At 43.8% G+C, this 15,486-nt stretch overlaps 1 protein-coding gene across 4 annotated transcripts in view; it reads left to right on the top strand.

Annotated features, from left to right (window-relative positions):
- The window catches only part of ARHGEF3 (Rho guanine nucleotide exchange factor 3), a 342,982-nt gene that overhangs the window by 133,804 nt on the left and 193,692 nt on the right, over positions 1–15,486 (top strand). Inside the window, exon 1 of one of the 4 annotated variants that reach the window (XM_021068991.1) lies at positions 15,138–15,314. The exons of the other annotated variants lie outside the window; for them this stretch is intronic. Coding sequence (XP_020924650.1) covers positions 15,153–15,314 — 162 coding nt within the window. The 5' untranslated portion in view covers positions 15,138–15,152. Of the gene's footprint in view, positions 1–15,137; positions 15,315–15,486 lie in introns of those variants that run through there. 4 annotated transcript variants of the gene reach the window in all.

The raw sequence follows: 15,486 nt of genomic DNA, 5'->3' as shown, positions 1-15,486 counted from the left end.
TGGTGAAGTCTCAGCTTTGTTGTCTTTTGAATCTCGGAGGACCCAGGGCTATTCCAGAAGCTTGGGCAAGGGAGGATCTGCTGGGTTTTCCTTAGTGAATAATGTTCAACAAGGTTTTCCTTCAGGAACGGTCATCCTCTTAACCACCAATGAGAGAACTTGGAAACAAGAACTTTAAAGATACATAGTGCCCAAGTTTACTTCTTTGCTCTTAGAATGAAGTCACCACTGGCCATCATGACTGTAGAAACGTAAAAAATAGGAATTTTTTTTTTTCCCTTTTGCTTAAGCCATTAGCGTATCTCCTGGCAATAGTTCTTAACATGTGGTCCATGGGTGCAGCCGTAACAGCAATAGCAAGAGCTCCTTAGAAATGCAGACTCTCAGGCCCTACCCCCAGACCTGAATCAGAATCTGCATTTTATCAAGATCCCCGGGTGATTTGCAGGAACATTAAAGTTTGAGAAACTCTAGTTTTTAGGGCAGTCTTGCAGACACCATCAACCCAGGAGAGGTTTCATGGGAAAGTCTTGAGTCAGGATCTGGGGTGATGGAAATTGCTGTGTGGTTTGTCCTCTTTCTCTAGTAAAAGAAAGTAGGGCTATGGTGAATTCCAGTTAACAAGTACCCAGGACTCTAGACACTTGGAGCCAAAATTATTAGTACAAACACCTCAGTGATTGAGACATAGTAAAAGAAGCCGCAGGCAGGAATGAGAGTTCTGGTCTTGCCACCCCTCCCCCACTGCACCCTCCTTCCCCACCTGGGACAACCCAGATCAGAGCATTCTTTGTTCAGGGAAAGCCCTCCTGGACCGCTTTCTCTAATGCAAATGTTTTTTGTTTTTTTTTTTTCCTCACAGTGTGCACAGAGTAAGCCTCCTGCTGATCTTGTGGGTGTCCTCTGGCGGCAAGGCCACAACACCCTGACAAGTGACAAGCAGGCAAGACAGTAACTTGTGATAAAGGAGAGAAGGGTATCCATTTCACCTCGCACTTCGGCCCCGTGTGTTATGTAATGCGTTTCCTGCCTTTAATTATTTACCGGTCTTGCCCAGCCCATCCACTGTCCTGGCTGCTGTTTTCTTTGTTCTGTGACAGAGGAATTTGACCTCTCTGGGGTTTAGATCCCGCTCAGCCCTGGCCATTTCTCGGCATGGTTTTTCCTCAGGTGGCAGTTTGCTGGGGGCAGAGGCATATTTTCCAACCCCCCGCCCCCCTCCATTTCAATTCCTTTAATATGTCTTTATTTCGAGGGAGATTTGGGCAGAGGCTAAGCTGATTACAGGGCTCAAGTGAGGCCCTGAGCACATTTCAGCTTTGGAATGCAAATTGTTGTCTATAGTAATTACAGTTTGTGCCACAGCCCTGTTTGGCCCCCATGGTCATTATCTTGGTGCAGAATAAGTAGCTTTGTGCTTTTAGAGTAGGTGGTAATAAGGAGTGTTTTCAGAGCCATCTCTAAGCCTAAATGGGAGTAGGACAGACCCACATGTGTGGCAGGGTGTCAGCACTGACAAGCTCTGCCACCATGCACCAGGAACTCAACCTCTCAGAGCCTGTGTCCTCCAGTCCTTGTCTCAGAGCATTGCCATGGTGATGAGATGGCGATGATGTGATGGGACACTCTACAAGGTGCGTAGTAGGTGCTTAACAAGGGGGAGTATCACTGCCCAGCAAGTGTCCTAAGGGTAGAGATCCACAATGAGAAAATGCACACCCTTCTTTTTTTTTTCCCTGTGATTTTTATTTTTTCCATTATGGTTGGTTTACCATGTTCTGTTAATTTCTACTGTACAGCAAAGTGACCCGGTCATACACACATATATATTCTTTTTCCTCACATTATCCTCCATCATGTTCCATCACAAGTGACTAGATATAATTCCCTATGCTATACAGCAGAATCTCATTGCTTATCCATTCCAAATGCAATAGTTTACGTCTGTTAACCCCAGACTCCAAGTCCATCCCACTCCTTCCCCCTCCTCCTTGGCAACCACAAGTCTGTTCTCCAAGTCCATGAGTTTCTTTTCTCTGGAAAGGTTTATTTGTGCCTTATATCAGATTCCAGCGCAGTAATTCCTGTAATTCCTGTCAACACATCAGTTACTCCTCTTGTCCTACAGAGGAGCTGTGGTACATCTTTCTCATGCTTCACAGACCTGCAAAATTGAGGGCTAGCTTGGAGTGCTGGCTTGGGTGAGACTTCCTATGTGCCAGTCAATTTGGTGATTTGGCCTCTGAGCCATGGGTCTTTCTCATTTGTCAAGTGAGCACCATCACTGTATGTGATTCACAGGTTGTTGGGAAGATTATGTGTGAAAAATACATAGAAAAATTGAGCACTAGTGCTTGATACTACTGTTATCCCCTTTGCAGAGATGAAAAAAAATTAAGGTTTTAAGGGCTAGGTGACTTTCCTAAGCCTGAAGCTCATATGGGGTAAATCCCAGACTCTGACCCAGCAAATTGGCTCTAGGGTCTATATTAATATCCCTGACACTATATCAGAAGGTGGTCAAGAGTCACTGCATAAGCACTGCCCAGGAACCTGCAGCTGAAGCTCTCCTCAGACCACTCATTTTTGTTGACAAATTCTTTCTTATGTTAAAACAGATCATAATGAAGTCATTATATTACTATATTAGATAATGATAGATGTAATGTTATATGATATTTTAAAATAAAATTTTATTTTTAATATACGTTATAATTATATAAGAAATACTATATATGTTAAATAATGATAGCAACAGCTATTTGCATAGATTTGCATTCCTACTGAAAATGTCCTAGCCATTGTCATCACTTTTTTTTTTTTTTTTTTTTTTTTTTGTCTTTTGTTGTTGTTGTTGTTGCTATTTCTTGGGCTGCTCCCACGGCATATGGAGGTTCCCAGGCTAGGGGTCAAATCGGAGCTGTAGATGCCGGCCTACTCCAGAGCCACAGCAACGTGGGATCCGAGCCTGCAACCTACACCACAGCTCACGGCAACGCCGGATCGTTAACCCACTGAGCAAGGGCAGGGACCGAACCCGAAACCTCATGGTTCCTAGTCGGATTCGTTAACCACTGCGCCACGACAGGAACTCCTGTCATCACTTATAATTACTTTCTGTTGTCCCACCTGGGAGCTTATTGTCCATGATTTTACTGCAAATTTTATTGTTTGTCATAAACCATCTCCAGAAGTTGCTATTGTTACTTATGTGCCAGGCACTAAGTGACTTATTTGATCATCACAACAACCTTGTGTAGTAGGTGTGCTTGTTATTCCCATTTAACGATGATGAAACCAAGGCACAAAGAACTTAAGTAAATTGTCAGAGGTCACACGATAAGCAATAGCCCCAGGCTGTTTGGCCTTCATTGATTTCCAACCTCCTTTCCAGATGCTCTGCCCTTGCCATTGTGGCTGGCCTTAGTGCCCTCAGATCTCCATGGCTGCAAACCACTTCCTGGGGCCTGGTCTCACCTGGCCTCAGAGGGTCTTTCTGGAGCCCCCTCCTGCAGACCCCAGATTCTCATTCAACACAGGAGGCCCTTTAGGCCTCAACCTCATACTTCTTTAAAAAAGCAAAAAATCAGCCTTTCATTTTAATGATGACACAACCCAGAAGTGAGGTTCTTGTTAGCACACTGGGGGGACCTGGGCAGAGGGGTTTGGAGTTGTAAAGTCAAGTTAGCGCGGGAATTCCTTCTTTTCACCATAAATTACAGTTGTGAGAACTCTGTGTAATTTCACATTTGAGGAGGGGATGGCTGGGCTTAATTCTTGTTGGAAGGGCAAATTTATCTCACTTCTCATTCAGCAAAGAGTTGGAGTCATGAAGCATAGAAATGGAATTTGTCACTGTTGTTGTTGCAACTCCTGGCTTTTAGCTCATGTATTTATGCATGTGTACTTTAAAATATCATTTCCAGTGTTATATAGCCATGGCTACTGTTTTTGACAAAACAGAATTTTTATCTACTCATGTCAATTCTTGTCCCCAAACTTGCCAATAACCTTGGCACCCCATTTTCTACAGGACAGAGTTAGCATTCCTGCCTTGGTTCCAGCCTTCTCATCTCCTGGCCTTCCCACCCTGTCCCTTCCATCGGCCCTTTGAACATCTCCCCACTTCCTGGATGAGCCATGCTGTCCCCACCTCTCTCCTTTGCTCAGGGCCCTCTCCCAGCAGTCTGACAACTCCTGCACATTTCCAGCAACCTGCTCGAATGGCACTTTCACTCAGCGGAGTCCTGAGAATTGTGCCCCATGCTTCCTCTGTGTTCCCAGTGCTCGGAGACTGGAATGTGGCAGGTTGAGCCCACAAGCTGTTTGCAGGTCTGCATCCCCTGACCTGTGAGCTCCTCCGTGGTATTTTTTTTTTTTTTCTTTTTGTTTTTCTCTGTGGTATTTTTGTATGCTGACACTTTGAACACAGAGCTGGGCACTTCTTTGATGAATGAAGGATCCTGCCCCTCTTTACATAAAGCCGGCTGCCTTTCTTCCCTGAGGAGGGTCCAAGGGTAGTAGATACAATACAAGTGGAGGATCTGAAACACCATGCTATGGGCTCCATGAGAACTGGGCCAGTCTTGGGGCTCCAGAGCCTGCACTGTGGTCAAGCCCCATTCTGTGGCTGTCAGATAACCGCCCAAGTGAGCTGTCTAGTAATTAGCCCATACTGCAGGCATAGGTTCAAATCTCTGTTCCATTACTGCCATGCTTGGACTATACCTTAGTCCCTCTGAGCCTGTTTCCTCATCTAGAAATGAGGGATAATAAAAGTATCTGTCCCATAGGTTGATCATAGAATTAAATGAGTTTAGCCTAGTGTCTGGCATATAACAAGCCTCCAGTCAATGGTGGTTGCTGTTGTTATTAATAATTGATCACAGGATGTGTGCTGGAAAGGAAATTAATAGGGTGTCATGATAAAGAATAAGAGAGTGGGGTGTGGTCTTTTAGACATTCTGGTCATTGAAGGCTTCCTGCCAGCTGGTGACTGAAGGGCACTGAGAAGGACACTGCTGCCATGTAAAGAGCTGGGGGAAAGAGTTTTCTGGAGAGCAAGTGCAAAGGTCCTGAGGCAAGAAAGAGCCTGATGAAGAATAGTAAGTGTGAGCAGAGCTTAGGAGTAGGGAGGAGAATAGAATGAGATGAGGTCCAAGAGGGAGACGGAAACCAATTTACATGGGGCCTTGTAGGCTGAGGGATAGTATTTGGGTTGAATTCGAAGCGAGAGGAAGCTATTCAGCCCTTATACCCAGAATTATTCTGTGGGATTGGTTTCTGGACTACTGCATCTTTAGCCCATCCTGTGTTCTCTGTGCATGAACTAATCCCTTGCAATAAAACCCAGTTGTAATTGATTTAAACAGGAAATGAATGTATTAAAGGATATAGGAAGCTCAAAGAATTTGGGAAAGATCAGGGAATCAGGAACAACCCAAATTACACTACCAGACTTTTCCTGCAATGATAACATTGCTGCCACAGCTGAGCAGGTGTAGATACCATGGTTTGCACCACCCACACTGATTACAGAACACACATATTCGATCTACTCTCACAGCTTCTTCTTGGAACTGCTGCTACCCTCACCAGAGTAGAGTCTACAGTATCTCCAAGTCTTTTCATGCCAACTTCTGATGCCAAGTCTGGGGCGGAGGTATTTGATTGACTGAGTCTAGCTTTGTGCTCTTATGCCCTAGCTGCAAGGAAAGCTGGAAAAGCAAATGTGTGGTATCCTCATCTCCTTTGGTAGAGTGTAGGCCCTGGCTCATGAGTTGGGTGTTCCCCAATCGTAGGGAGGAGATTGAGTTGCAGAGTATCCAGGGGCAATAAATGTCCGTCACCAAGACACATGGAGTAAATAATTCATGGAGTCACTTGGACACAGCAACATTCATCTAATAGGCAGTGTGGTACAACTACTATGGAAAACTGTAGGGAAGTACCTCAAGAAACTAAATATAGAGCTACCATATGATCCAGCAGTTCCACTGCTGGGTATATCTGGACAAAACTTTCATTGAAAAAGATACATGCACCCCTATGTTCACAACAGTGCTATTCACAATAGCTGAGATGTGGAAACAAGCTAAATGTCCATCAACAGATGAATGGATTAAGAAGATGTAGTGTGTGTGTGTGTGTGTGTGTGTGTGTGTGTGTGTATATATATATATACACACACATACATATACTCACACACACATATATATACATACACATGTGTATGTGTATATATATATATAAAGAAGATGTATATACATGTATATACTACACACACACACACACACACACACACACACACACACACACAATGGAATATTACTGAGCCATAAAAAAGACAAACTAATTCCATTTGCAGCAGCATGGGTGGATCTAGAGATTCTCATACTGTGTGAAATAAGCCAGAAAGAAAAAGACAGATACCGTATGATACCATATTTAGAATGGATGGGCAATGGGATCCTACTATACAGTGCAGGGCAATGTGTGTGATTGGGTCACCTTGTTGTACAACAGAACTTGATGAAACATTGTAAATCAACTAAATTTAATAATAATAAAATTAAAAAAAACATAGGCAGCCACACTTGAAGTAAGACTTGATTGCTTTTCTCATAAACAATGATTTTTTTTTAAAAAATAGTGCCAACTATTTCTCAATCTAATGAGAGGCTGGGAACTATTTTTTAAATTAGTTTAGTTTGTGCAGGTGTGTGGAGTGGCATGTCTCTCCCATGTTTATCACAGATTTGCATTCCTGTTGGAAATGCCCTAGCCATTGTCACTGCTTATAATTGCTTCTTGTATGGCCACGTGGGGTTTATTGTCCAAGATTTTGCTGCAAAGTTTATTGTTTATCTTATATCGTCTCCAGGAAGCTGCATGCGGAAATCTCTAAGCCTTACCAGGAAGTCTGATTTAAAGGGACAGCCTCCAGGGCAGAGCCCTAAGCGGGAGGAGTTACTGAGCTTTCCAGCCAGAATTGGCTTCCCTTGGGTGGGAGCTGGAAGGAAGCCTTTTCATAGTATCTACCGCTTGGTTTGCTGGTTTCCAGTATTTTGGTGGTTCCTTTCTGATTCCGATTTAAAGGGGAAAAATGGCAATATTTATTCTTCAAGTACACATAGATATACACCAAACAAAATAAAACAGAAACAACTACTTTCACTGTTGTGTAGGCAGAACGAATATTCTGAGTCATGGGGGCACACATGCTTTTCAGTCTCTTGGTATTTTCTAGAAGTTTTAAACTGTTTAGATGGACACAAGGATTCCAGGGAAGTCAGCATTATAACATCTAAAAAATAAATAGAACTTGAGTTTTAAGCTCCTTCCCATCCACCACCCCATCCCACCCCACATTGAAAGGAAGAGGGAAAATGAGAAATCGAAAATTTCCATTGCCTTTGTCTTTTTAGATGCCCAGTTGACAGGTCTCATACAAATCAGAATAAAAATCAAACTATTTCATATTTGATAAAAACTTTGCAACTTGCTTGGAGGAAAATTTGAACCAGTGTCCATAATTACACCAAAAAACTACCTTTTCTGCATGAAAAATAAGTAATCACTACTATGCTTTTGTCTTTTAAAAAATACTGTAGTATGGAAAAGTTTAACTTATATAGAAACAAAAAGAATAGTATAATGATCCCCAGTGTTCCCATCGCCTTTGTTTTGCTTTTAAACACGTATACACATCAGTTAGATTCCTATGGTCCTCGCCATAACCCCATGAAAGAAAATGGAATAATTATTCCTGTTTTACAGATGAGGAAGCTAAGGGTCAAGAAAGTTAAGAAGTGACTTACCAGGTCATTTAGCTAGTAAATGCAGAGCCAAAAATCACAGAGCTCCCGTGTTAATTTACTGCTCATTATTCCAGCCAGCCAGTTTTTTCCAGAAATTGTCCCTAAGGAGATATCTCAAATCAAAATAATGGTGAGAAACTTTTCAATAAGAATGATTTCTACATTTGTTATATATTTTAACTTAGAAGTTTACTTTGTCAAAACTTGTTTTTTGATATAAGCAAATTACTTTTAAAAATCCTCCTTAATATGAAACGAATGTGTGTGTGTGTGTGTGTGTGTGTGTGTATGACTGAGTCACTTTGCTGTGCAGTAGAAGTTGGCACCACATTGTAAATCCACTATACTTTAATTAAAAAAAAAAGTGAGAAGAAAAAAATTCTCCTCAAGGAGTTCTCTTGTGGCACAGTGGATTAAGGATCCAGCGTTGTCACTGCAGTGGCTTAGGCCACTGCTATGGTGCGGGTTCAAGCTCTGGCCCAGGAACTTTCATATGCCGTGGGCATAGCCCCCACCCCAAAAAAAATATCCTCTCAAGTATTCAAGTGTTAGGAGCACCACCCCCCTCATGTTCAGGTTTTCCACTTCTAATCAATTTTGACAGTATAATGCCAAATAGTTTCATTTCCAACTAAAGAAACCCTTTGGCTGATAGATATCAGCTAATCAGTTTTTAAAACTCTTTTTCCTAAGAATTGGGCAGAGGTCAGCAACCTGTTGGAGTTTCACTTTTAACTGACAGTTTAACCAAGAGGACCTGACAGTCCTTTGATAAAGCTGTATTCAGGGTGCTCATGTTTCTAAGAAACTGAACAAGCTTTTGCAAGCACCCTAGTCTGCTACCTGCAGAAGTTCTTCAGGCTTCCTTGCTTGTGTTTGTAAAGGAGGTGGAACCGCACTGACCAGGCAGGTGGCTATTTTGCAAGGTACAGCAGAAGACAGCTTTCCTTATTTTTTTGTTCCTTTTTTAAAATAACTGTCTATGTACTGGTTGCCAAAATCATGTGAGTAATGTGATTATAAAAGTTCAGAATTGTTTAGCAAGAAAAAAATACAGCGTTCATGCTTTTACTCATAACAAAACCAGCCAAATAAACCCTCACGATGAGCCATGGTTAGCAATCTGTTGAGACCTCCATGATCAAGCCTCAATTATTTTTAGTTCTTGTGTTGAAACTATAAAGGAAGACTTTTTATTTATTCATTCTTGACCTTGGGCAGCCAGGTCTGCTCCCACATTCTTCTCATCATTTTGTAATCTTGTTGAGCCGGGATATTAAGCAGGGCTCTAGGAGTGCATCAGCATTTTTAAGTGGTTGAAGTCATGTCTTGAGTTAAACCACCTTGCATCCAGCTGACACTGGCCTGGTATGGGGTCTGGACACCCCCACTACTCCCCAGCCACAGTTTGTCCACGGCTCATAGTGAGAGGGGTAGTTGTTGAAATTTTGCTTAGATTAACCACACTTCCAGCCTTGAGGAGTAGCTATGAAGGTATCTAATAAAAGTGTGTGATGGCAGGTAAACTCCCAGGTTCTAAAATACTTTGAAGTTCTTTTTTTTTCACTGACTTGCTGAGCATTATGCCTTCAGGCTAACCTAGTAATACCAAGAGTATTATGGTACCTCCCCTCTCCACCACAGCATTTTTTTTTTTTTTTCTCAGTCGTAATCTGAATTTGACAATAGCCTCAGACCCTAAGATCTGTGAAGTGACACTTTTCTGATGGCGGAAACTTGGTTAAATCAAGGTGCAATATACACTTTTAATTCGGTCACTGCTTCCATCTCGTTTTAATGAGATTGTGTTACCACCTACTTTTCAACTCAGTTTATGGAATTATTTTAAAGTGTAAGACATCAAATGGCATATGGTTAAAGACTGAATTTTCCAGCCATCTTCTGAGCTTTTGCGAAATCTATGCCTTCTCTGGGGCAAATAGGAAAGAAATTGAGGAACCAGAATAAAAATTTAAATGGAAAGAATCATTATTAGTCACCAACTTTTAATGGAGAGGTAATTCTGCTGAAATCTCACCATTTTGTTTTATGAAAATGAATTTATCACAGCCCTGATGAATATTTCTTATAATATTTTTGGTAAGAACATTGCTTGAAACTTCTCAACAGAACATGCCATAAAGTACATAGACTAACAACACAGGAAACACATCGCTTGGAGTGCCAGTGACATGAGGAAGCCTGCGGTGGAGTCCTAATGAGGCCCCCATTTTGGCACTAGTCTCTTTAAAGGTCACTAGAAGTTTGTCACCACCATGGTTATTTCACCAGGTGTGGGGAAACAGGGACCATTTTTGCTTACCTATAGCTGCCTTATAGGTAGTTTCCCAGATGTATAAATATATATAAATGATTCAAGCCCAGGCATTTAAAGAAAAGCATTATACCCTGAGAACCTATACCCCCAGAATTTCATAGTTCTTAACATCTCACTCTAATATATATAGAATTTATTTGGGGTGAGTGTGAAGTAGGGCTTCAGAATGAATCTTTTCTTTGAGGAACGAATTATCCCATTTGTTAGTGATCCTTCTCTCCTTTCATGGTTTGCAGTCAACATTTGCTATACATCACATTCTTGACTATCCTGGGGCAGGTTTCAGGGGTCTTTTCTGGGCGCTGTGTGCCTGTAGCAGGAGCTCTAAAGTCAGCCATGCAGCTCCCCTCCGTGCCACATGTTTGAATCTCATTTTTTTTTTTTTTTTTTTTTTGGCCGCCCTGTGGCATATGGAGTTTTGGGCCAGGGATCAGATCTGAGCCAAGCTCTGGCAACACTGGAACCTTAACTCACTGTGCCAGTCTGGAGATGAAACCTATGTCCCAGCTCTCTAGAAATGCTGCCAACCCCATTGCCCCACAGTGGGAACTCCGAGTCTCAATTTTTAAAAAATGTGTACAGTAGAGATAATAGTAAGGCCTACTTTGGGACAGTGTGTGATGATCAAATGAAAAAAAAATACATGTTAGATTCTCATATATAAAACATCAAAAATCTGTACTCACTGTTTACGGTTTCAGTAATTGTGGCTTTAGAATGTTTTAATATCTGTGTCAGGAGTTATGTTCTTAAGAGTGAGCAACCTAGAGGTGACATTTCAAGAACATCTCTTATGTTGGCTGAATGTTCATAGGGCAGGACCTAGTGAACTGGGCTACTTCCACACCCTCTGCAGAGGGCTCCAGAATGTGGCTGACGTGGGACGATGTTAAGAAAGCAAATGCTAGGATAATGTTATCACTCCAGTTTTTTTTTTTTTTTTCTTTTGTCTCTTTAGGTCTGTACCTGCAGCATATGGAGGTTCCCAGGCTAGGGATCCAATCAGAGCTACAGCTACCGGCCTATGCCACAGCCACAGCAACGCAGGATCCAAGCCACGTCTGCAGCCTACATCATGGCTCACGGCAACGCCAGATCCTTAACCCATTGAACGAGGCCAGGGATCGAACCCGAAACCTCATGGTTCCTAGTCAGATTCTTCTCTGCTGCGCCACGGTGGGAACTCCATCACTCCATTTTTGACAAACATAAATAAAAAAATAAAACATGACACCCAGCAAACCTACCTGCATTTAGACAGAAGGAAAGGTCTGAAGTTTGCCAGCAGAGGTGGCAAACTAGTGACCCTTGGATCAAATCCACTGGCAACTGTGTTTTATGTGGCTTGTATAGCATTTTTTTAAAATGGTGAGTTAGTGGCAAGCTTTTAAAAATTGGGAGATTTTTATATAAACCCGCCATTTCTAACTTCCCTTGAAAATTTTGAATGTCTGTTCACTTGGGCCATTAGTCCCTTGAGACTGCAGCAAGCTGGAACTTTCTTAAAGCAAACATTGTCAGTGGTATCCAATGCTGTCAAGCCCCCTCTTTCACATACCTTATGCCCTAGCCCTGAAAGCCTTTAGGTTTGCGACCCTCTTATCTCCATCTGGCTTTGATACGGGTACCTCTGGCAAAGGGGACTGCAGTAGAGGAAAAATCAGGGCCTTTGGGAAGATTCACATTTTACACCATATACTTTTCTTTGTTATTTTTTGGCTGAACCCATGGCATATGGAAGCTCCTGAGCCAGGGATTGAATCCAAGCCCATAGCTGCAACCTATGTCATAGCTGTGGCAATGTCAGATCTTCAACCCGCTAATCTGGGCTGGGGATTGAACCCACGCCTCCTCAGCAACCTGACCCACTATAGCGGGAACTCCCACCATATGCTGATGTGTGGTTTGAATGTATTATATAATGACACCATGTTACTTTTAAAATTTAAAAATTGGTAGAAATACATGTTTGAATAGTCGAGAGTATCCTAGATGCCACAGAGAGAAAACTCACCTCCCTGTGCCTTTTTGAGCTCTCATTACAAAGCTCAAAATGAACTTGAGCCCTGCAGGGCAGGAGCCTCTTGTTATGGAAATGTTCTTCTGAGGTGCCTTCTGCCTGGATGATTTCATTACTGGAGTTCTGGTCAAAGCAGGGGCATCAGAGGAAACGGCCATGCCCTGTTCTTTCCTTCCCTTTTGTGGCTGTGCCCTGTGTCTCCTGCCAGGGCATCTGCTGGTCCTCTCGCCCTTCCTCCCTCCTCCACAGCTACCTGCCCCAAAGCCCACTCAAGTTTCACCTCTTCCACGAAGTGCTGCAGCCCACGGGTTTCGGTTCTTCTTTCTCGTTCACAGTCAGCAGCAGGAAGTTAGGCTTAATCATTCTAGGATTAGTTATGTGAATGAGACCTTCCTCCCCCAGGAAAGAGGTAAACTCTAGTGCCCTGTGGTCACCTCACGTTGCCTTTGGCTGCCCATTGGGGTGATCCTGGCCTTGGTGGCTGGGACTTTATGGAGAGGCTGTTGCAAAAGCCTCCAGGAGGCTTTCCTGTCATGACTCAGTGGTTAACAAACCTGACTAGTATCCATGAGGACGCAGGTTTGATCCCTGGCCTCTCATAGTGGGTTAAGGATCCAGCATTTCCATGAGTTATGGTGTAGGTCACAGATGAGGCTCAGATCCTGCATTGCTGTGGCTGTGGTGTAGGCTGGCAGCTGCAGCTCCGATTCAACCCCTAGCCTGGGAACCTGCATATGCTGTGGGTATGACCCTAAAAAGACAAAAAAATAGCCTACAGGAGAGGAGAAGTACCTGGGCTTATGGGAGGTTGACATCTTTAGTTCTCAGGGGATTGACATTCTTCAATAGCTGAGTTGCTACCAAAGCTGGTTAATCTTAGGTTGTTTAAAGGCCTGTACAAATCAGGACCTTTTCCATGCAGGAGGCTAGCACTAGAGGCCTTTTTAGGAACACCTCCCTTTCCCCTAGCACCACGTACCCTGGGCTTGCTCTAAGGGGAGTCTGACTTTGGGAAATCAGAAATCTCAAGGACAAGTTGAAGCCCACCTTTTATGGACACCACTGCTTGCTTTGCATACATTACTGAGCGCTTCCTGGGTGCCAGACCAGATAGGTACCACATACAGCCCTTGAGGTGACCCACTTCTTGCCTGAAAGGCCTGAGCCTTTTCATAGCAATTTCACTTCCTTCTTTCTCCAGACAGATGGGACCCCCATTATGCTCCTTGAAGCAAAACCCACACCCATCAGATCAGTGCTTTCAAAGCATTTGCCTTTCTTCCAAAGCACCATGTGGTTCTGCACCCTGCCTCTGTTGCCCTTGCCAGTTCTTCTGTGTAGAAAGCCCCTCAGAATTCTGCCCATGTGTCTCTTGCTCTGAGAAGCCTTCCCAGACTTTGTCCCCATAAAAAATGCATTTGTAAAAAAAAAAAAAAAAAAAAAGGGAGTTCCCATTGTGGCTCAGTGGTTTAATGAATCCAACTAGGAACCTTGAGGTTGCGGGTTTGATTCCTGGCCTCACTCAGTGGGTTAAGGATCCAGTGTTGCCATGAGCTGTGGTGTAGGTCGAAGATGCGGCTCAGATCCTGCGTTGCTGTGGCTGTAGTGTAGACCAGCAGCTATAGCTCCGATTAGACCCCTAGCCTGGGAACCTCCATATGCCACAGGTGCGGCCATAGAAAATACCAAAAAAAAAAAAAAAAAGCATTTGCCAAGCCTAGTTATTTCTTGGCTCCCTCAACACCTTTTGCAGATTCCTGGCAGTGTTTATTTTATTCTCCAGTCATCTTTGGTTCATCTTTGTACTACCAGAGCCTGGTGCCTCCTTCCGTGGGGCTCTTATGTAAGGTCCTTTTTAGAGGCCCTATGGTAGGGGGCCCATCAGCTGGCCTGAAAATGGAGAGAGCCTGCTTTCTTGTAAGCTCTGAAGTCAAGTCTTGGACTGAAGTTGTTGTTCAAACGAACTTCTGTCTTTGCTGGGACCCCACTTTAGTCAGGGATGAGACAGGCAGATGTTCTTAAAAATCTGTGCATTTGCAAAAAGGCCTTGGGAAACCCTGAGCTAAATCTTTGCGGCTAAAAGTTGCTATTACAGAGATTTTTTGCAAATCAAATACTACCCATTAGAGATCTAAAAAAAATAAAAAATAAAAATCAGGAATTGAAAGCTACGCCAGAGGTATGTCTCCTTGGGTTTGAGTCCCTCTGCGACTGGGCAGGGAGAGGAAGGTGTTGATTTGTTTGTGGGGAGGGACTGAACAGGCATAGTTTTCATTCGAGACCTTGTAGTTCACATAAGACACTCTAGGTTTCATAAGAGGCCAAGGGACCAGGGTAAGGTGTTCATGCATGAGATCCCCGGTTCTTAAAATGAGAAATAATCAGCCACAAGTTGGTTCCATAATAACTCTGAGAAGAGTATCTAAGGTCTTTTGTTATTCACGTGAAAAGCTGATAGGGAGGTTTCCAGAAGCAACTCTTCTAAAGGGGCTCTGAAGAGAAGATTTGAAAGAAAGGAAGGCATGGATATGGTGTGTCCATCACTCTCATTTGTTGAGTTGCTATGAAATTGGGATTTAGTGTGGGCTCTGTATGCTAGGCAGGGCCCGCACTTGTGGGTGAACTTCAAGTGGACTCTTGGTTCATTTTTGAACACACAGAGTTCTCGTGTCCCTTCTCTCCATTCCACCCCAATGTCAGGGTCTGCAAGCATGATACCTTGGCAGCAAGCCCTTTTAGAGCTGCTGGAATGCCCAGCATGGCTTTAGATGGGGACCCTGTGAGCATTCTTACAGGCTGGGGACTGTCAGCCAGAAATTGAATTTCTGGTGTGCCTTTGAATGCCAAAAGGCAAAGTGCTCTGAAAAAGCAGCCACAGCAGCCGGCAAGGAAACTGCTGGAGGTGGGGAGCTCTGGGCTGGTGCGGTTCTCAGCTTCTGACAATGTAACTGATGGCCCCCTGTCACTTCCTGTCATGCCGCCAAGTGGCGGGGAGGAGTTCCTTGAGGGAAACCATGCTCTGCTGTGCTTAGAGAATCCTGTCGGGAGGGCTCTGCCGCAGCTAGGGGCGGCGGACTCCGGGTGGATGAGGTCGGAGTGCCCCACGGTGTGGTGTTGCTTCTTTGTTCGGGCTCAGGTAAGCTCCCTGAAGCGGGGCCAGGGGTAGACCGCTCCCAGCTTACACCTGAGCCTGGCTGGGCTGTGCCAGGAGCTGAGGTGTGGGAGGGTGTGGCTGTCCGCATCTCCCAAGAAACAGAGCAGGGAGCTGCCAAGAGCACCTGGGATGGTGGAGCACACTTCCGCCTCAC

This window comes from Sus scrofa, chromosome 13 (genome assembly GCF_000003025.6).
Source record: "Sus scrofa isolate TJ Tabasco breed Duroc chromosome 13, Sscrofa11.1, whole genome shotgun sequence".
Taxonomy (NCBI): Eukaryota; Metazoa; Chordata; class Mammalia; order Artiodactyla; family Suidae; genus Sus; species Sus scrofa.
The sequence above is the reverse complement of the archived record's forward strand: the minus strand, read 5'-3'. Positions and strand labels throughout refer to the sequence as shown.